This window comes from Erythrolamprus reginae, chromosome 3 (assembly GCF_031021105.1).
Source record: "Erythrolamprus reginae isolate rEryReg1 chromosome 3, rEryReg1.hap1, whole genome shotgun sequence".
In the NCBI taxonomy this organism is placed as follows: domain Eukaryota; kingdom Metazoa; phylum Chordata; class Lepidosauria; order Squamata; family Dipsadidae; genus Erythrolamprus; species Erythrolamprus reginae.
Genome location: NC_091952.1, coordinates 90,306,345 through 90,331,269, shown reverse-complemented (window position 1 = coordinate 90,331,269; position 24,925 = coordinate 90,306,345). Strand labels below are relative to the sequence as shown.

The following is a 24,925-nucleotide window of genomic DNA, read 5'->3' as shown; positions in this document are numbered from 1 at the left end:
AAAGTTTGGGTTGCCGGTTCAATAAATCTGTGAAGTTTCTAAATGTAGTTCATATTATGGTGCTGTTCACACTTTGCTGTTTGTATTCTGTCACCTTTCTAGTCAGTTTCCTTGGCTCATTTGTTTCCCCAGTAATTCTGGTCATACAGTATTTCCCTCCCTCCCAATGCAGATTTACCTTAAATATGCTTTTAGCATGATTAGTATGTAAACATGCTATTCTGCCATAGCCTTATTGAGAGATCATATTTCATCTGAAGGTAATAGTAAATGATCTATTATATCCTATGTCATTACCTCATCCAATCTTTCTTACTCAATCGTTCATATCCTGACATGAGAAAGGATTGATTGAAAACGATATTTTTGAAGGTGCTCTGAAAGGCTACGAAAATGCTTCCTGTGAAGTTTGATCTTCAGAAATCCTTCCATGAAAAAAAAAATGTCTTTATAGTAGTTATTACATAATGCATATGGATATTCAAACTCTGGTTGACAAGAATTGAAATATACAAGGTTTGGTGATAGATTGTAAGTTAGATAAATATTGACAGCCCAGCTGAGTTAATATTCTGGCTGGAATAACACTATAACTTTCTATCATTACAACTGATTTGTTTATTTATCAAATGTATATGACTACCTAACTCACACACAGTGATTCAGTGTATCAAAATTAATATATCTAGTATGCAAAGATAGCAAGATAGATACACAAGCATTTCCAGATGCACAGATAGTCCTACTTATAGTACCCACAATTAATAAGAATCTGTTCTGAAGATCCTCAAGATTGGGAATCTAATGCTGAGAGATTCAAAGGAATTTGATTCAAAATCCCTATTCAGCACTGAATATCCTTGCCATGTTTAAAAATCTAGTTGAAACATCTCTTCTTTCATTATTAAGAAAGGAACATACTATTTTTAAGCCACATATACTGCTTTCTCTTTCTTTCTTTCTTTCTTTCTTTCTTTCTTTCTTTCTTTCTTTTCCTTCCTTCTTTTCTTTCTTCATTTCTTCATATTTTTATAAAGACTTCAATGAGGTGAACATTCAACATACATCATTGAGTTATGTTATTATTTTCTATTTTATTCATTAAACATGAAATTCAGTCAACTGAACATTTAAAAATGTATCACAGATATCATTGACTGGCACTGATGGTTGCTGTGGGTTGCCTAGGTATCAACCAAGTATCTTCTTAAAATGTACTATGTTCCAAGTGGCACAGGTTTTTTGTAGATCTTGTGGGACTTTTGAATGCAGAAGAATTGTCATTTGGAGCACAGTATGCCAGATATCACGGTTGTCAAGGGCCAATGTGTACAATTTATTAATATTGCTGTACCAGGAGATGCCAGAGTTGAAGAAAAAGAACTGGAAAATTTATGAAATATTGTGATCTGGCCATCAAAACTATATGGCTTTGGATGAAGTAGGTAACAGTGATACTGATTGTCATCAGGGCACTTGGTACCATGTCCAAGAATTTTATAAACACATCAAGAAATTGAAGCTTCCTGCAATAACACCAGTGGAACTGCAAAAAAATGCACTACTTGGAGAATCATATATTTTAAGAAGATACTTGACTGGCAGCAACCCGTATAAACCACCAGAACCAGTCAGTGATATTTGTGTGACATTTTTAAATGTTAACTTGACTGAATTTCATGTTTAATGAAATAACAACAACAACAACAACAACAAAAGCAACCTATTTTGCACACAACAAGCCCATTGTGAGATAAGTTGTTCTGAAAGAAAGTGACTGGCCCAAAATCAGCCATCCAGCCAGTGGATTTCTGTAAACAAATCCTTGATGGAAGCAACTCTTTTGTAGAGCCAAGCATATTGAATATTGACAATTCATACTTCTGGTGTAAAAACCATTGGCTGAAAGCAAACAGGTGGCTTTGAAATGAAATTTGGAAGAAAAGTAACACTAGATGATCAGATGGGTGCTGAACTGATGCACTCTGTGTCTATATTGTGCCAAAAGAGATACTGTACCGTACTTGCATCGGGCCACAATTAAATTGTAATTTTGATATATTCTTTCTTCAGGCATTGCACAGATGTATTGTGTTGTGGGATCTTCGTTGTTGTCATCCTGGGCTACATTGCATTAGGAATTGTGGGTAAGTAATATTCATGGATAAAGTTCATTAGAAAGTACTGTAGTTCTTCACATGCTATTTGAATAAATGTTGTTTTTCATTAAGTAGACATGCCAGTTGAAGAGAGCTATTTTCATTTAAACTATTTATTGGAAACAAATTATGGAATGTCTATTTACATTAGTTAGCAGTGGTAATTGCAGAAGAGACAAAAATGATGGGTATATTGATTATTTTTTTTAAAAAAGTAAGGATGAAACAATGCAGGTAATATTGCTATGGTTCGATTATGTTGGAAATTACTGTAATTATATAAAACTGCAATTGTAAAAGGAAAATGTAAGAAATAATTGTATCATTAGAAAAGAGAAGCGAGAAAAGGAATATATATGTATGTTTTTAAAAAGGTTCATTAAGCCTCTCAGTGATTTAATAAATTTGATTTGATTTTGCCTTAGAAAAACACTCTGCTATTATTTGTGGTTACCACCTAATTTCAGTCCTGGTGGGAGAAATTCTCTAAGGTCAGAAATAAAAGTTAGCTTAATTATATTGATCTGATTAAGTAAAACTACAGTTTATTTCTTAAAGGGTTTTTCAAGTAGCCCTTAATTTACAACAATTCATTTAGTCACCATTTGAAGTTACAATGGCTTTGAAAACAGTGACTTGACAGTTTTTCATACTTATAACTGTTGCAGCACCCTCAATGGTCATGTGATCAAAATTCAGATGCTTAGCAGCTGATTAATGTTTATGACATTTGTAGTGTCCCAGGATCATCTGATCAACCTTTTGTGATTTTCTGGTAAGCAGTTAGTGGGGAAGCCAGATTCAATTAAGACCCTGGTCACTAACTGAACAACTGCATTGATTCATGTGGCAAGGTTGCAAAATGGGGCAAAATTGACTTAACCAATGTCTCACTTACCAACAGAAATTCTGGGCTCAACTGTGCTCATAAGTTGTCTTCATTTGAGATAAATTTGCTTGGAATTCATGTCTGTCCAGCATTGCTTTCCCATAGTAGTTAATATAAACAATTAATGACATGATATTATCACACATGTTTTTCACATGTGTACAACATGCACATTGTCTATACGATATGTATCAATATATGCTATTAATATTAATAAAGTAAAACATTGACTAGCAGCTACTCTATGTCATTTGGTCCTGTTTCAGAGCAAGCAACGTGGCCATGAATATTATCTATTTATTTGGGATGATCCTTTCAAATAAGTTTTAATTGGCTATAATAGGTGTTGGATCAATATTTCCCCTCTCTCCGCACAAAATGTTGTACTGTTTCTTTAGAAGACATATTAATGCAAGCTTGGCCATATTATATTCATATGAATGTTTTTGGTACTGTATTTGAATACATTTATCGTAATTTTTAGTAGGTAACAAAAGAAAATCCAGTAGGTAATGAAAAGGAAGTGATACAGTATACAGGCAAAACCAATAAGAAAATGGAATGCGTATTCCTTACCTGCTAAAATAAATTATATCATAACAGTATTCCCTAGAAACATTGTAGATCCATATACCAGTAATTATGGAAGTGAAATGGCTAAATATTTAATCTAATTATATTGATGCTATTTATTGATATCAATACTGCTGTTTGCCCTTCATGCATCTTCCCTAAACAATTTCAGTTTGAATCCCAGAAGCTCCAGAGAACCAAAAATAAACCCACAAGAACTTTTAAAAGAGTATTGGGCAGCATGCAATAAAGAACTGGAATGACTAGCATGCATGGAAGAGAATTCTGGTGATTCTGGGTTACCTCTGCTTGGATCTATATTACAATTAATTAAACAAAAATGTTATTTTGCATCTATTTTAAGGAAAAAATCATGTTCAGCTAATTGTTGCAATGATCAGAATTCAATACTGTTTTACATTATTACATTAAGCAACTATCTTATGACCCAATACCAAAACATGGTTATCTCTATCTTATTCTTTTGCGGTTCCTGTCAAATAGTAAAGTCATGTTCAGGCTAGAAAATTTGCCAGACCAATGTTTGAATACAGCTCATCTGTCTGAAACCTATACCGCATATTGGACATAAATACATTATAAAGTGTCCAGAGATACTTTATGAGAAGAGCCATCCACTCAACAGAATAGCTTACGGAACTAGATTTGAAATTCTGGGCTTAGAAACTACGTTGCTTTCAACATGGACTAAGCATTGATCATAAAATTATCTGCTACAACATTCTTCCTGTCAATGACTTCTTCAGCTTTAACCACAACATTACAAGAGCACACAACAGATAAAAACTCAAAATAAACCACTCCAAATTTGACTGTAGAAAATATGACTTTAGCAACAGAGTGGTTAGTGCATGGAACTCACTACCTGACTCTGTGGTTTTGTCATCAAACCCCCAAAACTTTACCCTTAGACTGACCATTGTTGACCTCACCCAATTCCTAAGAGGTCAGTAAGGGGTGTGCATAAGTGTACCAGCATGCCTACCATCCCTGTCCTAATGCTTCCTCTTATCAGTATCCATCTTATGGATATAAACAATGTTATATCTATGTATATTACCAATACATACTTGACTAGATAGACAGACAGAAAAAGGAAAAATAGATATATAAGTATAAGTATGTATAAGTTTTCTTTGCTTATACTTTTAATGTTCCTATGTCCTTTATTTTAAAGGGTAGTCCTTTATTTCAAAAAACTATCCTGAGGATTTACTTAATTCTAAGATTTAGCTTTTAATAAATTTCATGATTTCGATTTGTTTAATGATTTAGGCTGTTGGTTCTGCTTTTGATTTTTTTTGTGAAACACACTTTTTTATCCTTATCCTTTTCATCCTTTTAGCCTCTTTTATTTCACTTTTACAGATTTGTCCTTCACTTTTACAAAGAAATGAGGTCTGTACTTATAATAAGTAAAGTTCATTATTTATAAATCCTGGTGTTTCAGATTGTATTTCCTTTCATTTGTTGATCAGCCTACTAGAAAAAAGTCCCACTTTTTTATGGACATGTCTAGTAGCATCTTATAAACTGTATTAGTTTCTCAAATTTCAGGCTATGATGTAGCTAACAATTGGAAACAGGCCTCAGTTTTGACAAAGTAGTAAAGATCTCATTAAGCCTCAAGTCTTGAAGGACAGTACTCTATTATTGCTTATAACAATATTTCACTCACAATCATAACAGAAACTTAGAAAGAAGAAACTTAGATTTCAAAGGCACTCTAGGTCTCACCACACAGTGGCTTCACATGCCTTGGTGCAGAAAATGTAAACAGTGGGATGATTCAGTTGAAAGCAGCAGAAAATCCTAGCTGAGATAAAACTGCCAGTTGTATTTTCCCAGAAGCAAAAGCAATTTTGTTTGTAGAGAAGACTTTCATTCTGTTAGAACCATGCCTCACTACTTTTGTATTTCACCGCAGATAACCCCTTTATGAAATAGTTTCTTTAATTTCTTTTTAAACTTTTCTTACCGGCATGCCATCGTGAAAAATGAAGTGATCAGATGATTGGGCAGGGAGCGGGTGAAGTAGCAGGAAAACAGTTGGAAGCTTGCGTTTGTGCTATATCCTTAGATGTTTCTACAGCTTTGCACTTTCTGCTACTACAAAAAATCTTTCTTAATCCTCTGGCTGGGATTTTATGGCAGTTTTCTATAAAAGGTTTCACCAAATAATAGAGTATGGGAAATATGTCAAAAATTGATGGAGATAATGACTTAATGCTTGGCTTGTTTCTCTCTTCTTCACAGCTTGGGTCACTGACAGTATGGTCAGCTTTGCATCTGTTGAAAAAGTGTACATGTACATCATATTGTGCTTGCCTTAACTATAAGGATAGAACATCAAATATCAAATTAAATTTCTGAACACCAGCAGATGCTGAAAGCAACTCAAAATGAGATTTATTTTTGTATGTTTGCATATTATCTTTTACACAGAGAGACACCTAGAATTTTTTTTGTCCCTGTGTCTCATTCTACATCTGAAATGTTTCCCCTTCAGAAACTAGTAGCATTCACACCTGACTCTCTTCCTTAAATTACAATTTCCTTTTCTTGTTTCACATTTGCCCATGTGCTTTATTTTTAACCAAGAGATGAGATCACATTTGGATAGACTCCAGACACTTGTCCTGTTCAAAATGCATGAGAGTCCATGAAGGAAAATAGAGTATAATCAGTTCACAATCACAGTTGTGCCTCAGGCTACTCATGATTCAATAGGATCTGTATATTTCTGGCTCTTTAAAGAAGAACAGGGGGGAAAGATTTTTCTCCTGACTACAATTAGATATGGGTGACCCTGCATTTACATGTGACTAGAACTCAAAAAATTCTCATCGGGCTTCATTGTTGTTGTTCAATCAATAGAAAAGTCTACATTTCAGAATCAAACCACCTAAAATTCATGGAACATTCTAAAATATGAACCTTTATGCTGATAGGAACAAACACTGGTTGATCATTTTTAATTTTGTAATTTTCAGCATAGAATTTGGCATTATTGGGTTTTCAAACTTGACACCAGACAATTTAATAAAAATAAATATTTTTTTAAAAAAATGTTGCTATGTTATACTGGTTTATGATAATAACCTTTCAATGTTCGGTTTCAGTTCTCCCTGGCTTTTGAATACAGGCATTCCTTGACTTATAACTATTTAATTTGTGACCAGTCAAAGTTACAATGGCACTGACAAAAGTGACTTACAACTGGTCCTCATACTTCTGACCATCATAATATACCCATGGTCATGCAATCAATATTCGGCTACTTAGCAACCAGCATGTATCCAAACACAGTGGTACCTCTACTTAAGAATTTAATTAGTTCCATGACCAGGTTCTTAAGTAGAAAAGTTTGTAAGTAGAAGCAATTTTTCCCATAGGAATCAATGTAAAAGCAAATAATGCATGCAAACCCATTAGGAAAGAAATAAAAGCTCGGAATTTGGGTGGGGGGAGGAGGAGGAGGAAGAAGAGGAGGAGGAGAGTCGCTGACAAAGGAAGAAGGTGAGGTGAGGAGAATCAAAAAAATCCAAAACTTTAAGGCTTAAAAAAAAGAGGGACTCTGAGGCAGTGAGGAGGAATACGCGCCTCCCATACATCCTGTATTTTATGGAGGAAAACTATAACTGAATAAATGTTGTTTTTCTGTCCAAAACTGAGGAAGTTTTTCTTTATTTAATTGTTGTGGAAGAAGAAAATTATAATACCTGGATTAAATAGTGTGTTCTTTTCTTTTCCACTTGATTTTTCTAAATATATTTCCAAACCTACATTAGTGTTTCACATGTGCCATTTTTCACAGGTGTCAAACTTCATAATATGATATAAAATAAGGCAAACTCTCAGCATCTGAAAGAAAAATACCACAATATTACCACCACAATATTTATTTTATTTGTTTATTTATTTTGTCCAATACACAATGAGGGTTTTAGTGGGTATATATCTATATACACATAGTGAAATACATGATGAAGGTTATAGAGGAGATACTCATAGTAAAATATATCTAAGAAATAATAGAAAAGAAGATATAGTAATAGAACATATCAATGAAAGAATAGAAGAAGAGATATAGGAATAGAAGAAAGGTATAGGAGATATAGGAGAGCAATAGGACAGGGGACGGAAGGCACTCTAGTGCACTTATACTCGCCCCTTACTGACCTCTTAGGAAACTGGATGGGTCAACCATAGATAATCTAAAGGTAAAGTGTTGGGGGTTTGGGGATGACACTGTGGAGTCCGGTAATGAGTTCCACGCTTCGACAACTCGGCTACTGAAGTCATATTTTTTACAGTCAAGTTTGGAGCGGTTAATATTAAGCTTAAATCTGTTGTGTGCTCTTGTGTTGTTGTGGTTGAAGCTGAAGTAGTCGCTGACAGGCAGTGTTCTGCACATAATGAAATGAAGTGCAAAAATGAAGACAGAATAAAATATGCTTTAAAATTCATATTTAAATAAAAGTAAGGAAACAAAACTCTGCCTTAATCCAGCTGAAAAAACAAATCTGGGAGTTATGCATTACATTGTCCCTTCTACCCTTTGGCTTGCAAAGATTAAAGCATGGTATTTTCATGCCTTACGATTCCAATTATTATCCTGACGACCTTACAGAAGATTTTGATTTTGGCTTGATTTGATTCCAGTTTTGCTACATTTAACTACATTGAGTGAAGAGGAGTATGAGACTTCAGCAATTATAGTAGATCAGAGTCAAAGTGATTTGCATAAACTGGGATCTGACAGTGTATTTTAATTGGTTCATACAATTCTGTGTACAGAAGGCAGTTCAGAAGTATCCATGAAGTCAGTTGAGTGTATTTAGGTTGGCTCAACACTACCGACTGGCTTTACGCCAACAAAGCTTTTGTAATGCATCCCTGTCCTCATTTTAATAACTGTCATTTTCTAAGTGCATTACCTCATTTTCTGGCTGTCAGCCAGATACATTCTGATATAAAAGGGGGGAACAGGGAGAGAGAGATATTTTGCTTTGTATTAATCTTCGCTGTATTTTTTTCATTAAAAAAGGCGACTGTTTAAGAAGCAATCAATATTCTAAGTATCCATTGGGAGAGATTAAAACAGTTCATGACAGGAATTGCATTTTAATGCGTAGCAAAGTCTAATTCCAATCAAAATGACTCGATGCTTCCCTGTTTTCCTTATCCATTTTACAGCCTGGGTACATGGTGACCCAAGAAAAGTAGCCTATCCAACTGATAGCTATGGGCAGTTCTGTGGTCAAAAAGATACACCGAATGAGTAAGTACCAAATTCCTTTGCATCTGTGTCCTTGTCACATGCACCAGAACTATTAGCTCATTTCTTATTTTTTGCAGATGTCTTACTGAAAGCGTGCAGGTGGCTTCTGCTTTCGTTTACTGAGTTTTTAAAATTGGGGTTTCAATTAAGATTTTTTTTATAAAAAACCTTAACTTCAAAGCAAGTCAATGCTCAGCCCAGACACTGTCTGTCACTTAGATATGTAACTGTTACATCATGAATTCAAGTGACTGTAAACCAAAGATGCATTGGGTCTGATTAGCCAACATAAATTGAATGCTTAAATAAGATGTCAAGTGAGAAATTGTTATGTCATTCTGAGAGAAAAGTAATTTCTAAGCACAGTTGACTGCTTCCTATTTCTGTAAGTTTGTCATGTTTTATTCAGGCAGTATCATATGGCAGAAACTGAAGCTGGCAAGAATGCTCTCTTGCTTGCTTAAATTGCTTGCAAACATTTCAGTTGTCAGGGGCTGCAATGCTGCTTCCCAATCTTTCCAAAGACTTAAAGGGGACCATGATTATGTCACTAGATAGGATAGGATTAAAGATGTCTAGTCCATATTTGCTAAGATTTGGTATGGAAATGGGAATTAGAGACCTATAGAAAGCAAATTATATCCATCCCAACCTTAAAATTACCCCCCAAATAATGTCACATATGTTGAGATGATGTAATAAGCAGGCCATGAAAGGAAATTTTGAAGAGCCAAACAGGAGCCTGTTGATACAGTACATCAGACTTCTTGAAAATCCTGGATATAACATGTAAAGATATTGTATGTTTATTTTATTTATTTTGTATTTTATTGTTCTTACAAGTAACTCAAGATGGATCAAAATATATTTTGAGTTATAACAAGCAGGAAGAGGGAGATTGTGATCCCTCTATATAGAGTGCTGGTGAGATCTCATTTGCAATACTGTGTTCTGTTCTTGAGACCTCACCTACAAAAAGATATTGACAAAATTGAACGGGTCCAAAGACGGGCTACAAGAATGGTGGAAGGTCTTAAGCATAAAACGTATCAGGATAGACTTAATGAACTCAATCTGTATAGTCTGGAGGACAGAAGGAAAAGGGGGGACATGATCGAAACATTTAAATATGTTAAAGGGTTAAATAAGGTTCAGGAGGGAAGTGTTTTTAATAGGAAAGTGAACACAAGAACAAGGGGACACAATCTGAAGTTAGTTGGGGGAAAGATCAAAAGCAACGTGAGAAAATATTATTTTACTGAAAGAGTAGTAGATCCTTGGAACAAACTGACAGCAGACGTGGTTGGTAAATCCACAGTAACTGAATTTAAACATGCCTGGGATAAACATATATCCATTGTAAGATAAAATACAGGAAATAGTATAAGGGCAGACTAGATGGACCATGAGGTCTTTTTCTGCCGTCAGTCTTCTATGCTTCTATATTCAGCACACCTTTGTCCTCCTATTCTCTCCACAACAACCCTGTATGCTGGGTTAGGCTGAGAAAGAGTGACTGGCCCAAAGTCACCCAAATGGCTTTCATGGCTAAGCCAAGATTTGTATCTGTTTGCCTCATGATATTCGATTATTCAAAAATACACTTGCTTCTTTGTATTTATAGGGGATATAAATAAGTGGCATTTTAATATAATTTTCCTTAAAGTATAATAACTCTGTAGCATGATACATCAGCCTTCCAGAACTTGGCAGTCTCCATATATATTAGTATATGTGAAGATTGTACTATAAATCCTTTGGAACCATTTTCAGCACTCATCAAGCTTTATCTGCATATTTCATTCTTTTTTGAATTACAACTGTAGAATTCATTATGTATGAAGATATTGGTAAGCTAGTTGGGAGGCAAAAATAAAAATTTCATGTAAAATGGCTTTGACCGGTTGTTGATATGGATTAAAGATTTATGGTTTATAAAACACAGAAGCTGCCTCTAATTCATATCTTGAGAGTATTTAAATTTGAAGAGACATGCTAATCTTTATATTACTGCTATTTGAAGTGCTTTGGCATAGAGCAATAAAATGTAAATAATAGTTCCAATGGTTCAACAAATTCTACACCAGATAAATATTTTAGAATATTTGATGTTTTGAAACAATTTCAACATTCTTAGTTCTTCAGGAAGGAATGATATTGAACTAAAATAACAGGATTAATTCCATTTTAGGTTAAGTGGTACATTGTGAGGGAACTTTGTTATGTGAATTCATCTCCTTGTTCATCTCCATATAAACAAATATTCCCTTTGCATTTAGAAGACAATAGTGTGATACTCTGAAAAAGAAGGCACGGCTTTACTCTTCTGTAGTGCTTTCTCTGTATTATCAGCAAATAGAAAACACTTCAATTCCAATTAGATTGCCACTCAGCAGTATGAATTTCATTGCTGTGTGCATTTGAAATCTATCAATTTGAACTTCAGTTTTAAAGAGTCCTAGCTGTATACTCACTGGGTATATCAAGAGGCGATAGCCAGAACACTTTAAAGAACTCTAGTTTTTCTTATCAGATCATGCTCTTATTAGAAAGCAGTATGGCCATATAGATGAATATGGGTATGTTTTTCTTTCTTAACTTATTTCTTCTTTCTTAATTTAACAAAGGGGATTGCAAAATTAGCTTTTGAATGCATCAAAGCCCAGCTGCTGTGGCCTAGATTGGGAGCTCTTGCCTCACAATCAGGAGGTTGTGAGTTCAATTCTAGGTTGAGGCAGATGTAGGACCTCCTGCTTCGGCAAGGGGTTGGACTAGATGACCTGCAAGGTCCCTTCCAACTCTGTTAATCTGTTAAATATTTTTTGGCAAACCATGCTAAAGAGACTGCCAAAGAGGCCTGCACAACTTTCAAAAAAGAGGCCAAGCAGCCTGGAGTATCTCTTATTTTTTCCCTTATTTTATTTGTTGAATTCAAATCCCATCTTCTTCTGTAAGGGGTTAAATGGTCTACATTGGGATTTTCTTTATGGATCTCTGTAATAGCAAACATTTAACTTATGTTGGACTGAAATAAGAAGAGAGTAGCAACCTATTTTCTAAGAAGTAGAAAGTATTTTCTAAGAGAGTATCAACTTCTTTTCTAAGAACAAGAAGTAATGGATGAAAACTAATCAAAGAGAGAACCAACCTAGAACTAAGGAGAAATGTATTGACAATTGGAACCACTTGCCTCCAGACATTGTGGGTTTCCAACACTGGAGGTTTTAAAGAAGAGATTGGACAACCATTTGTCTGAAATGGTATAGAGTTTCTTGCATGGGGTGGGTGGGGTTGAACTGGAAGGAGGGTTCTATAGAATTGGTATTATGTTGGTGGCCTGGATCGCTAGAACCAGTAGCGACCCAGGCCTGCCATGCCCCTAAACTGGTTCCCTTAACAGCGCCATAAGCACCGCCATCTTGTTTTTTGTTTTGTGCATTTGCATTTTTTAAAATACTATGCATCCCTGAGATAGATAGATATAATTGGCCAAGTGTGATTGGACACAAAAGGAATTTGTCTTTGGTGCACATGATCTCAGTGCACATAAAAGAAAAGATACATTTATCAAGAATCATGATGTATAACACTTAGTTTTAAATAGTTTTTAGATCATTGATAGAGCTTGATGAAACACACAGTATTCTTTACTATTTAATTTGTTGATATTTTATATCTACCCTTTCTGAAATTCAGTGTACCTCTAATAGGAAATTACCTTAAAAATAAATGGGTTAATGTTTTTGCCCTCTGATTAAGCCAGCTGTATGTTTTATATCTTTATAATTCATTGTAATCTTTTGTTATAAATGATCTATATTTATGAAAAGGTATGCGTGGGATTTTATACAGTATGTATGTAGATTTCTACATACAAACAAATTCTTCATTGATTTTTAGTGCCACCTTGTGATCAATATAAAAAATACCAGTTTCATGATACCATGTAGTATGTGTTTAAACTTAGTAACTGTACAAGATAAATTTACTGCACAGTAGAAAATTGGATTTGTGATAAAACATTAATGTAAAAAGTATGATTAAATTATCATGAATTACTGCTATCTATCCTATTGTACAGGGAAAGAACAATTTTCTCAAAATTAATCTTCATGTGTGCTATAATAGGAAACCCTACAGGCTTCCTGGTTTGGGAGTGAATTTTTAATATGTATATAATATATTTATGTATTTTGTTAATTATTAATGATTGCTATACATATACATGGAATGAAAATAATCATTTTATCTATTTTCTAGAAACAAAACAATTTTATTTTATTTTAACATTCTGAAATGTGCCAGTCCTATAGTGCTAATAAACCTACAGTGCCCTACAACACAGGTATGTAATACATAGTCAAAAATACACAGATTATATCTTGATACAGCTGTTTTGAAAATAACAGTGCTGCGATTTGGATATACATAAAGTAAATAATAGTGTTAGATGTAAATTCTGTATTCTCAAAAGAGATATACTGTACCAATAAGATGTCTGTTTAGAATATCATTTAATAAAGAAAAACATTGAGTGCAGGATTGAGTAGCTGTGATTTTAATAGGCAGAATTTAGAATGGGTTTCTCTAGAAACAATGTTTTGGTAATGATCATTTATGTTTCTTCTTCATTATTATCACCATATATACTGTTCATTCCTGTTTTCTAGATATATACTTAAAGGGACATTGCAAAACAATGATAGTAAAATAACCTTGTTCAATTTTGTATACTGTATATTGGAAACTACATACAGTGGTACCTTAAGATACGAACTTAATTGGTGCCGAGGGGAGGTTCGTAAGACGAAAGGTTCGTAAGACGAAACATTGTTTCCCATAGGAAACAATGTAAAGTCAATTAATCCGTGCAACCAAAAACCCCCCCGCAAAAAAACGGCTTTCGGCGACTGCTGGGAAGCCGCGCGGCTGTTTTAAAAGGTGACAGCCGGCCTGGGGGGCTTCCCAGCACCCCCCCTGAACCTGGGTTCGGGGGGGTGCTGGGAAGCCCCCCAGGCCAGCTGTCACCTTTTAAAAGAGCTGCGCCGCTTCCCAGCTGTCTCCTGAAGCCGAACGCGGAAGTTCGGCTTTGGTGTTTGGCATTCGGAGACAGCTGGGAACCCAGCGGTCTCCCGAACGCCGAAACAGGAAGGGGCAAGGTGGGGGGGGAGAACGGGAGGCTCAGCATTCCGTCAGTCGCAGCGCTGGCTGTCAACTTTTCTTTTTAGCACTGGGGAGGCAAGTCAGCTCCTGCCCAGTGCTAAAAAGAAAAGTTGACAGCCAGCGCTGTGGCTGACGGAATGCTGAGCTTCCCATTCTCTCTCCGCCCCCTCGCCCCCCTGTGTTCCTAGGATAAGTGCTGGTGAGGAGCAGAAGGTCTGTCTTGCCTCAATCCCCAGCACTTCTCCTAGGAACACAGGGAGGCGAAGGGGCGAGGGGGGGAGAGAGAACGGGAGGCTCAGGAAGGGAGCTCGGGAAGGAGCCCACAGTCAGTCGGCTGCGGGCGGGAGGAAGGCGATTGTTCCGCTGCCACCAGCATGGTCTGGCTGGCAGCGGAAGATGTAACGGAGCCCACGGGGGATTCGCCTTCCTCCCACCCACAGCCGACTGATCGTGGGCTCCTTCCCGACCTCGGAGAGCTTCCTGGTTTTCGTCCGTGTTGGATTCGCGAGCTTTCATGCCCAGGAAGCTCTCCGAGGTTGCGAAGGAGCCCACGATCAGTCGGCTGCGGGCGGGAGGAAAGCGAATGCCACGGGGCTGGGCTCGGCTCCCCCCCTTACCAGCCCCGCCGCGGAAGGCTCCATTCTGTTCCCTGCCGGCCTGATTGAGCGGCCGGCGGTCTCCGCCATGGAGCCTGGCCCTGTGGGCTCGGTTACATCTTCCGCTGTCAACCAGGCCATGCTGGTGGCAGCGCAACGAAGAGAGACATTTGCTTTCCTCCCACCGGCCCCTCAATCGGGCCAGCAGGGAACAGAATGGAGCTTTCTGTGGTGGCTGCCTGCTGGGCTGGTAAGGGGGGGAGCCGAGCCCAGCCCCGTGGCATTCGCTTTCCTCCCGCCCGCAGCCGACTGATCGTGGGCTCCTTCCCGACCTCGGAGAGCTTCCTGGTTTTCGTCCGTGTTGGATTCGCGAGCTTTCATGCCCAGGAAGCTCTCCGAGGTTGCGAAGGAGCCCACGATCTGTCGGCTGCGGGCGGGAGGAAAGCGAATGTCACGGGGCTGGGCTCGGCTCCCCCCTCGGCTCCCCCCTTACCAGCCCCGCCGCGGAAGGCTCCATTCTGTTCCCTGCCGGCCCGATTGAGCGGCTGGCGGTCTCCGCCACGGAGCCCGGCCCCGTGGGCTCGGTTACATCTTCCGCTGCCAACCAGGCCATGCTGGCAGCAGCGCAACGAAGAGAGACATTTGCTTTCCTCCCGCCAGCCCCTCAAGTTGGATGCACCCTCGCTGGCCCGCTCGGCCGTGCCTCCTCACCCGCCGCCCACCCAGGATGCAGACCTGCTGCCTCGCCCCACGCCCGCCGATTCTGCGCCTCCTGCTTCCCCCCCCAGCCAAAAATACAAAGGCGGTCAGCCGCCGCCCACGGAGCAATGGGAAGCTGAAGCCGCCGGCGGTTTCAGACTCCCTTTGCTCCAGGCTGCTCTGCCCTGCCTGTCAGACCGTCTTTGTGTTTTTCGCTGGGGGGGGGGAGAGCAGGAGGACCTTCCTGACTCCCTTCCCCAACGCCAGACCTCCTGCCCTCTCTCCCAGACAAAACCCCAAAGTGGCCTCCTGAACCCGGAAAGAAGCCCCGCCGCCGACTGTCACCTTTTAAAACAGCCGGGCGGCTTTCCAGCAGCCTCCGAACGCTGAACCCGGAAGTTTGGGTTTGGCGTTCGTAAGACGAAAAAAGTTCGTACGAAGAGGCAAATTTTTTCTGAACCCCGGGCTTGTATCACGAGTTGTTCGTAAGACGAGGGGTTCGTATCTTGAGGTATCACTGTATATCGGAAATTCACTGGATCAGCTGCTTTTGGGGAAGATGATATAGCAAATAGTCCTTTCTGTTTTTCCTCAAATATATCCTAGGAGTAGAGAAGATTCTGACAATAACTTAGCTCTAGAATTTTATTTAGATAATCAGAATTTTTTTTCTAAGATGAGAAATTACAAAATTTTGATTTGATTAATATTTATCTACACAATTCTATACGAGCAAGAAGAAAATTCATTGTATTTCTGCTACATTGGAAGAATGTAATAAACAATCCATTTAGATAATCCTCTGATTCTATCATTTTAAATAAGCATTTTACCAAGAATCAATTAATTAATGAATTTTTAAAAACAAAGACAAAAGCTTTTAACCATCTGAATATTATATGAATACTTTTGGTGATTAGGGTCACATCACCAATATTTTGTGGCTCATTTCCAGATTTCAGAAGTAAGATTTCCTGGAGATTTTTGTAAAGAAAATTAAAAATGTAATTGTATTATACCTACAGTAAAATTACATTACAATAACAAAAATACCACTTTAGTAATGACATGTTCTCTTTGACTCTTGATAGTATAGTAAATAATGGGAGAAAAATATATACCTTGCCTGCCAAAAGATTATGTATGCTTGATTCACAGATTCACTTTGATTAATTGCTGCACAAGATACAAATATGTCTTCTTTTGGGGGCTATCATTTGAAACTTAATTTTAAAAATTATTTATGAGATACTTAGAACAAGAAGGAATGCAACCAGTAGGAGAAATTCTGTAGACTTTGAAAGAAGAATATTTTTGCTTCTTCTCATTTCTCTTGTTAGACATTACAAAATAGAAAAGAAAAAGAAGAAATTGTTAAATGTGTATATTGTATAAATCCTTTCCTAAGCAATCTGTTAAAAAAAAAGAAGTGCTTTTAGAGATGACAGACTTTTGTATAGGTCTTTTGGTAATATAACTCTCTCATCCTCCACTATTACTTCAATTGGGTTTTCGGTTTTGTCTTAAAAGCTTTGTGTTTCAAAGTGCCCAGACAGATTTGCAACCTACATTGAAATGCAATCTTCCTACAAAAGTTATTGGGAGTACTACAAACAGTTTTGCAAGCCTGGATTTACTAAGCCACGCAAGGTGAGTATAGATACATTTTATCAGTCTAGAATGAATAACATCAATGGCAAATTTATATCTGTATGACTGTCACCATGATGACTTACAGCAAAGCTATTGCTATAAAGTTTCTGGTGCAAAGAAGTCAGCCTCCAAAATTAAAATTAGATGAATGTCTCCTAAAAGAGGCCAAAATACAATATCAAATGTAATCATCTAACCACTTAAAAAGTAATTTATTCTATTTATATTTATTGAATATATATCCTTTATAACCTCTAGGATCTCAAGTTACCTTAAGTGGGCCACATACTTCATATTATGGTTAAAGAGCCGAGGTGGCACAGCAGGTAGAGTGTAGTACTGTAGGCCACTAAAGCTGACTGTAAATCTGCAGGTCAGTGGTTCAAATCTCATCACCGGCTCAAGGTTGATTCAGCCTTCCATCCTTTCAAGTGCTATTGATAACATGTTGTAAGCCGCCCTGAGTCTAAGGAGAAGGGCGGCATAAAAAAAGCGAGTAAACAATCAATCAATCAATCAGTCAATCAATCAATCAATCAACCTTATCCCTACAAAAGCAACCCTCTGGGGCACAATGGACTGACAGATAGTGATAGTCAGCCCAACCGTTGAGAATGGTTGAACATTGATCTCCTCCATTGTACCTTGACCACTCTAAACCACCAGCTGTCTCTGAAAACATACTAGGCCTAGATTCTTGATTCATTGCCTGCAATTTTCTATAATTTTAAAACAAGCCTTGCATTTACAATTCACTGAACAATGCACCACAGACCTTATGGAATAGTTAAGCGTCTATATGTATAAAGGAGATCCATCACTGGTTGAATTAAATTAACTGTCTTGGTCTAAAACATTTTAGCAGAGGTAAGGAAAGAGTGAGAAGAGCAAACTTAAAAGAGATTAGGAGTTACATCACCCTGGCTCATATGTAGATCTCCTTTCTACTGTGTCCCTTGTCTTCATATGTGCACTATTTACCTCTGTAATGGGAAAAATGGCTTCCTTTGTCTATTTTTTTTAAACCAAGGTATTTGAATTTCAAAGTGCATCATCATTTAAGTGGAAAAAAGCATCTAGCACTATGATGACAAACCTATGGCATGCGTGTCCGAAATGGCATGCTGACCCATGTCACTTGGCACATGCAGCATCTCCCATTCCTCTTCTGGGTTTCTGGCGTGATGATCAGCTTGCCTTTGGAAGTGCAGCAGTGCCAGAAACTGGAAGAGCTGGTCTTCTGTTTTCTAGCCTTAGCATGTGTGACAGCCAGTTGATCAGTGTGTGTGCATGCACATCAGTAAACAGAAGACTTGCTGGCCAGCGCATATGCACACATCAGAAACTGTTCTGGTTTCTGGTAGAAATTTAGCAATTACAAATAACTCTTATTAAATGCATTATATCATGAATAAAGAAACTCCATTTATTTCTCTGCTCTTCTGGAATTCAAACACATTTCATACAGGCACTTGGTCCGTTATCTCCCTTAACTGCATTTCTCACATTCCTTCTCCTTCTCCACTTAACAAGATTTATTTTCCTAACAGCATGATTTCTAAAACAGCAGCCCTGACTGTTAATCAACACAGAATACGTTTGCTTACTTGTTACAACCACTGAGATACTGGAACACTGCTATCATGTCTCCCCTGGTCCTTCTTTTCATTAAACTAGCCATGCCCAGTTCCTGCAACCGTTCTTCATATGTTTTAGCCCTCCAGTCCCCTAATCATCTTTGTCGCTTTTCTCTGCACTTTTTTTAGAGTCTCAACATCACACAAAAATGAGATGTTTTGATTATGTAGTCTCAACTGATATCTTGGCTTTTTGAATCCTCATCTGACAATTCAACTTAGGAAGTACTTTATTTTAATGATAAGATAAAGCAAAAGATACAAGTCATTGGAATTAACTAATTGATTTACAGCCAGGTCACTGGTTTGAAGCAACTTACTCTAATCTTTCAAAAATTACATTCTTCTCCAATTATCTCATTTTGAAAAGCTTTTAGAAAGCCTGGATTTCAGTCCTAAATTCATTACATTTATTCTATTAAAAGGTAATTTAATTCTGAAATTAGGTCAAAGCTACTTGCTCAAATATTTTCTCTTCAAAATCATGACAGGAATCCTCCTGGGCTGGCCCTTTTTTTTTTTTTTACCATTAATAGGATACCAGTCAGACATGAACTTCATAGTTCTCACTGAAATTCTAACCAATAATTTGTAATAACTTTTTGATTCTTGGCATTAAAAATAGATAACATTTTTCTGCATTTCTGCTTATGCTTTGATTTTGACTTTCAGTCTGTAACTCAAGTTATGCGTGATGAAGATTGTCCTTCTATGATTATTCCAAGCCGGCCTTGTAAGTATCTGTATTTATATTGTGTAACAATTAAAATTGGCTGGGCCAAATTGATTCTCTTTTGAGGTTTGAAACATTCTGAGCTAAAGTTCAAGGACATAGTATAAGGGATAAATGAGAAAAATACTTGATTTACACCGTAGGTAAAGCATAATTTGTTATAATCATGATTTGTTCCAAATGCCAGTGATGGCAAACCCTTTTTTCCTCGCGGGCCAAAAGAGAGTGGGTATGTTCTATCGCACATGCGCGAGTGCCCACACCCATAATTCAATGCATGGGTAGGGTGAAAACATTTCCCCCCACCCTCTGGAGGCCCTCTGGAGGCCAGAAATGGCCTGTTTCCCAACTTCTGGTGGGCCCAGTAGGCTTGTGTTTTGCCTTTCCCAGGCTCTAAAGACTTCTCTGGAGCCAAGGGAGGGTGAAAATGCCCTCTCCCAACCCCCACGAAGGCTCTCTGGGAGCCAAAAACACCTTCCCAGAGCCTCTGCGTAAGCCACAAATCAGCTGGCCGGCACACACATGCATGTTGGAGCTGATCTAGGGCAACGGCTTGCATGCCAGCAGATATGTTTCTGTGTGCCACCTGTGGCACCCGTGCCATAGATTCGCCATCACTGCTATATGCTATCCAACTATAGCCATGAATCATGGTTCACACATGATTCATACATCAAATCCCAATAAACCAATTATGACTTGAAGGAAGGAAGCCTAACTAAACTTAAAAGCAGTGGTGGGCTGCTAGCTGGATCGCCTAATTGGGCTTGCCTCTGTGGCTCTGGAGGTTCTGTGAGTTTGGGCGGAATTATGCTTCTGCACCTCTGCAGATGGCAAAATTGCGCACGGAGACGCAGGTGGGCCCATGTCCTGGTGAGGTTTTTTGCTTCTGTGCATGCGTATTATATTTAATGAAACAGATATTATTTATAAGTTGCACACTATACTGTATAACACGTACTGCTTTAAATATATACAATTTCTTCTAATTATTATATCTAATCATATTAAATCTAATAAGATGAAATTTAGTGCAATTTGATCTGTACTGTTTCATCCCAGTATAAAGTATGAATCACAATAAAAAGACACATGACACTACAGATAGCTTTTTGTTTCCACAGTTCTTAAGAGGTGCTTTCCTGATTTCTCTACGAAAAATGGAGTTCTGACTGTGGCCAACCAAACTACTTTCAAAGATGGAAGAGGAAAAACACGGAATGTAACAGATCTCAGGGAAGCAGCAAAGTATGTATAGTGTGTGTTTTTTGTGTTAACCTTTGCAACTTTGCTTGACTAATTGTCATATAAATACATTGTCATGGATTTTTTTTCAGTAGTAATCTCAAAGGCAAACCTCTATGGAGAGCAAAAGGAATTTCATGATTTTGATTTCATTTGTTCCATGAGCAACTTAATATGCAAATTATTTTGCTATCCTTGCCTGGAAGTTGAATCGTGGCAACTTGACTTCTTTTTTTTGCTCTGAAATATTCACTCCTTTTCCAAGTATCTTGGCCCGATTCAGTCAAATAATGACATCATAGCTTGTTATTAAGATTTTTGTTTTATTTTTATCCTTTCTTTCTGTTTAAAGAGGATATTAAAGGCTGCTTAATAAAAGCAATACATTCATTTGACCCAGAAGTTTTCTCTGCAGCAAAAGGAGGATACACTAATGATTGGAAAAATAGAAGTTCCCTTATCCCCAATATGAGCATCCATTGTAGAGACGTTGAACTGAGAAAAAGCGATTGAGCCAAAGACTTCCACTATTATGTGTTGCTAAGATTGCTCTTGAACCTGCATTTCTTTGGCCCTTGTTGACATCTTAGTCACTATGAGGACTCTCAAGCATAAGAAAGACAACTTTAAAAATAAACTCCAAAGCTTTCCATCTTGCACAACCTTCAGAATGGTTAATTCCAAAAAAGCATAATCTATGGTTGACTTTCAGATGACACAGCCATCTATAGTTAACCAGTACTAAAACCCTACAGATGCTTCCCTACAATAATATCGAATGACCTAAGTGCTAAAGCCCACTGCAACAATATTGCCAAAAAAGCTTCTAGAGTTGTTAACCTGATCCTACGCAGCTTCTGCTGAGGCCATCTCACACTACTCACAAGAGCCTACAAAACTTTTGCCAGACCCATCCTAGACTACTGCTCATCTGTCTGGAACCCATACCACATCTCAGACATCAACACCCTTGAAAATGTCCAAAGATATTTCACCAGAAGAGCCCTTCACTCCTCCACTCGAAACAGAATATCCTACGAAAATAGACTAACAATCCTGGGCCTAGAAAGCCTAGAACTATGGCGCCTAAAACACGATTTGAGTATTGCCCACAAGATCATATGCTGCAACGTCCTACCTGTCAATGATTACTTCAGCTTCAACCGCAACAACACAAGAGCATGCAACAGATTCAAACTTAATACGAACCACTCCAAACTTGACTGTAAAAAATATTATTTCAACAATCGAGTTATCGAAGCGTGGAACTCATTGCCGGACTCAATTGTGTCAACGTCTAACCCCCAACACTTCTCCCTTAGACTCTCCACGATTGACCTCTCCAGGTTCCTAAGAGGCCAGTAAGGGGCGTACATAAGTGCACTGGTGTGCCTTTCGTCCCCTGTCCAATTGTCTTTCCCTTCTTTCACCTATCATATATATTCTCTTCCTTTCATATATCCTCCTCTAAGTTCACTTTTACCCTTATATATATATAACCACATGTCTATTTTTCATCCTATGTATTTGTGTATTGGACAAATGAATAAATGAATAAATAAATAAATAAATAGTGCTTATAATATTATTAGTAACAGCAATGTGGTTTAGATATCTTACAGCAGTCATGGCAAACCTGTGGCACGTGGAGCCATATCTGAGGACACGCAAGGCACTGCCCTATGTCAGTTTCAGCGTGCTAGTCAGCTGATCTTTGGGCTTCTTTTTGGCCATTTTCACTCTCCCCAGGCTTTAGGAAAGCCTCTTGAACCCTGGGGATGGCGAAAAACAGCCCAATTGTCACATCTGAAATTTGGAGTGAGTCCTGTGTGCATGTTCTGGAGGGGCAGTTCGTGGAGTTGTACACATGTGTAGGGGCAGTGCAGCGATTGTGCGCATGCCTGGGGGAGGGCATTGCATTATGGCTGTGGGCCACACGTGAATGCTATCGCACATGCACACACACTTTGGGCACCCGAGCCAAAAATGTTTTGCCATCACTGTCCTACAGTATTATTGTTTAGATATCCTATGGTGTTATTTTAATTTTGAAAATGTTAATAGTTTAATAGTAATCTATATGTACTGTAATATATAGAAGTATGTTTATTGAATATGTATAAAATTATAACTTAAATTCTTACCTTTTTGGTAAGATTCATATTTTCCTGTAGCTTATTATTGCTTTGGGTAAAAACCTCAGTGCAATATTACTAGAGATGACCCTGAATATTCCATTTTGCCAATTAACCAAACACTATGAACAAAGTTGTGACTTAGTTTACCTATTACAGTGCTACCTTTACCTAAGAATGCCTCTACTTAAGAACTTTTCTAGATAAGAACCGGGTGTTCAAGATTTTTTTGTCTCTTCTTAAGAACCATTTTCTATTTAAGAACACGAGCCTGGGAAAACTTCCCAGGAAATTTGAGAGCGGCATGAAGGCACAGCCAGTTTCCTGCTATTCCCCTTTTAATCCCGGCCATCTCAGGCTTTTCTGGCCTGCCAGAGGAGCCTTTCAGTGGTGCTTAAAGAGGCTTTGGCAGTCCAGAGTAAATGAAGCATTTTCCTTTCTCTGGGCACTTGGAGAGGGAATAAACCACTTTGCTGTGGTGACTCCCTCGCTCTGCCTGCCATACACCTGGCATGAGGTTGCCTCCCAGAGCATCTTTTGCGGAAAGGCAAAAGGGGGCGCTTCACCCCGGCTGTATCAGCTCACCTTCAACCAAACTGAGGAGTCATCACAATGAAAGAAAGGCCCCGGCTACAAAGAGAGCGACAGGAGTGGAGAGCCCTTCAGCATGGGAAGGAATAGGAAGCAGGTAGCAGCAGCAGCAGCTACCGCCTTTCAGTCAAAGGAGCGGGAGGTTCCCCTCTCTCGCCCGCCTGGATTTCTCTCTCTGGCGCAGCCTCGTACAGGATGTATGGGAGGCATGTGCTCCTCCTCGCCACCTCAAAGTCCCTCTTTTTTTTGAAGCCTTAAAGTTTTGGATTTTTTTGATTCCCCTCCCCTCATCTTCTTCCTTCGGCAGCAACTGTCCTCCTCCTCTTCTCCTCCCTCCTCCCACCCAAATTCTGAGCTTTTATTTCTTTCCTAATGGGTTTGCACACATTATTTGCTTTTACACTGATTCCTATGGGAAAAATTGCTTCTACTTAAAAACTTTTCTACTTAAGAACCTGGTCACAGAACAAATTAAGTTCTTAATTAGAGGTACCACTGTACTTACACTAAGCTCTTAGGTTGGTTGATTTACATAAGAGGGACGCAATCTAAAACCTGTTTTTATTTCTCTTTTTAAAGTGGCATCAATAATGTTCTTGATGCAAGATCAGTGGGGATGAAGATTTTTGAAGACTACGCGAGCTCTTGGCACTGGATTCTAATGTAAGTTTTTATTCCTCAAAAGTCATACTTTCAGCATATACTGCAAATATTCATGGTACATGCAAAATGGGAATATATCTTCTCTTCTTTGCCCTGATTCATTCTTTTGTGCTTCCTTTATTCAGTTCTTTTATATGAATTCGTTCTTCTATATTTCTAGTTGCTATTTGCTTCAGGTCTCAATGAAATTAGGGAAAACCATTAAAGTGCCATATTTTAAGCAGTCTACAACACTGTAGGAGACTGCTTGCTCATTTTTTAAAACTTGTATTTTTTTGTTTTGTTTTTTATTCCCAGAGGGCTGTTTATTGCAATGGTAGTCAGCTTGCTCTTTCTTGTGCTTCTGAGATTCATAGCAGGAGTTCTCTTCTGGATTTTCATCTTTGGTGTAATTGCAGTTATAGGATATGGTAAGTGCCAAATGTTACATGCAGCCATCTAACATTTTATTACTAATACTGAGATAAGCAGAACCGATAATCAGTTAATTCTATACCATTTCACACTTTCCTCATTAAATAACTTACCATTTGACCATTCTATTTGTCCTCTAGATCATGAGTGTCAAATCCGATTGCATTGCAGGCCATTGTGATGGATCCAGATTGTTTTTGCCCTTGCTGAGCTGGGTTGGGCATGGCCTAGATAGGCTATATCCGACCTACGTGCCATGTGTTTGACACCCCTGCTCTACATACTCTCTTCCTATTACAAACTAGCTAATTGAACCTTAAATAGCCATGGTATAAACAGCAAACCCTACTCCCTTCTAGCACTGATGATGTTATCTAAAACAGTCAAGCTCAGAGAACACCAAGGATTCCATACAATATGTTCTTCCTTTGACATTACAATACCTAGTACTAATACTTTAATACTACTTA

General features: G+C 38.2%; 1 protein-coding gene across 1 annotated transcript in view; it reads left to right on the top strand.

Annotated features, from left to right (window-relative positions):
- Positions 1-24,925, top strand: part of SLC44A5 (solute carrier family 44 member 5) — a 205,924-nt gene that overhangs the window by 140,787 nt on the left and 40,212 nt on the right. The window contains exons 3-10 of the mRNA XM_070746178.1: positions 2,074-2,147; positions 8,842-8,926; positions 13,187-13,271; positions 16,915-17,034; positions 19,347-19,407; positions 20,532-20,655; positions 23,958-24,041; positions 24,339-24,451. Coding sequence (XP_070602279.1) covers positions 2,074-2,147; positions 8,842-8,926; positions 13,187-13,271; positions 16,915-17,034; positions 19,347-19,407; positions 20,532-20,655; positions 23,958-24,041; positions 24,339-24,451 — 746 coding nt within the window. The remainder of the gene's footprint in view (positions 1-2,073; positions 2,148-8,841; positions 8,927-13,186; positions 13,272-16,914; positions 17,035-19,346; positions 19,408-20,531; positions 20,656-23,957; positions 24,042-24,338; positions 24,452-24,925) is intronic.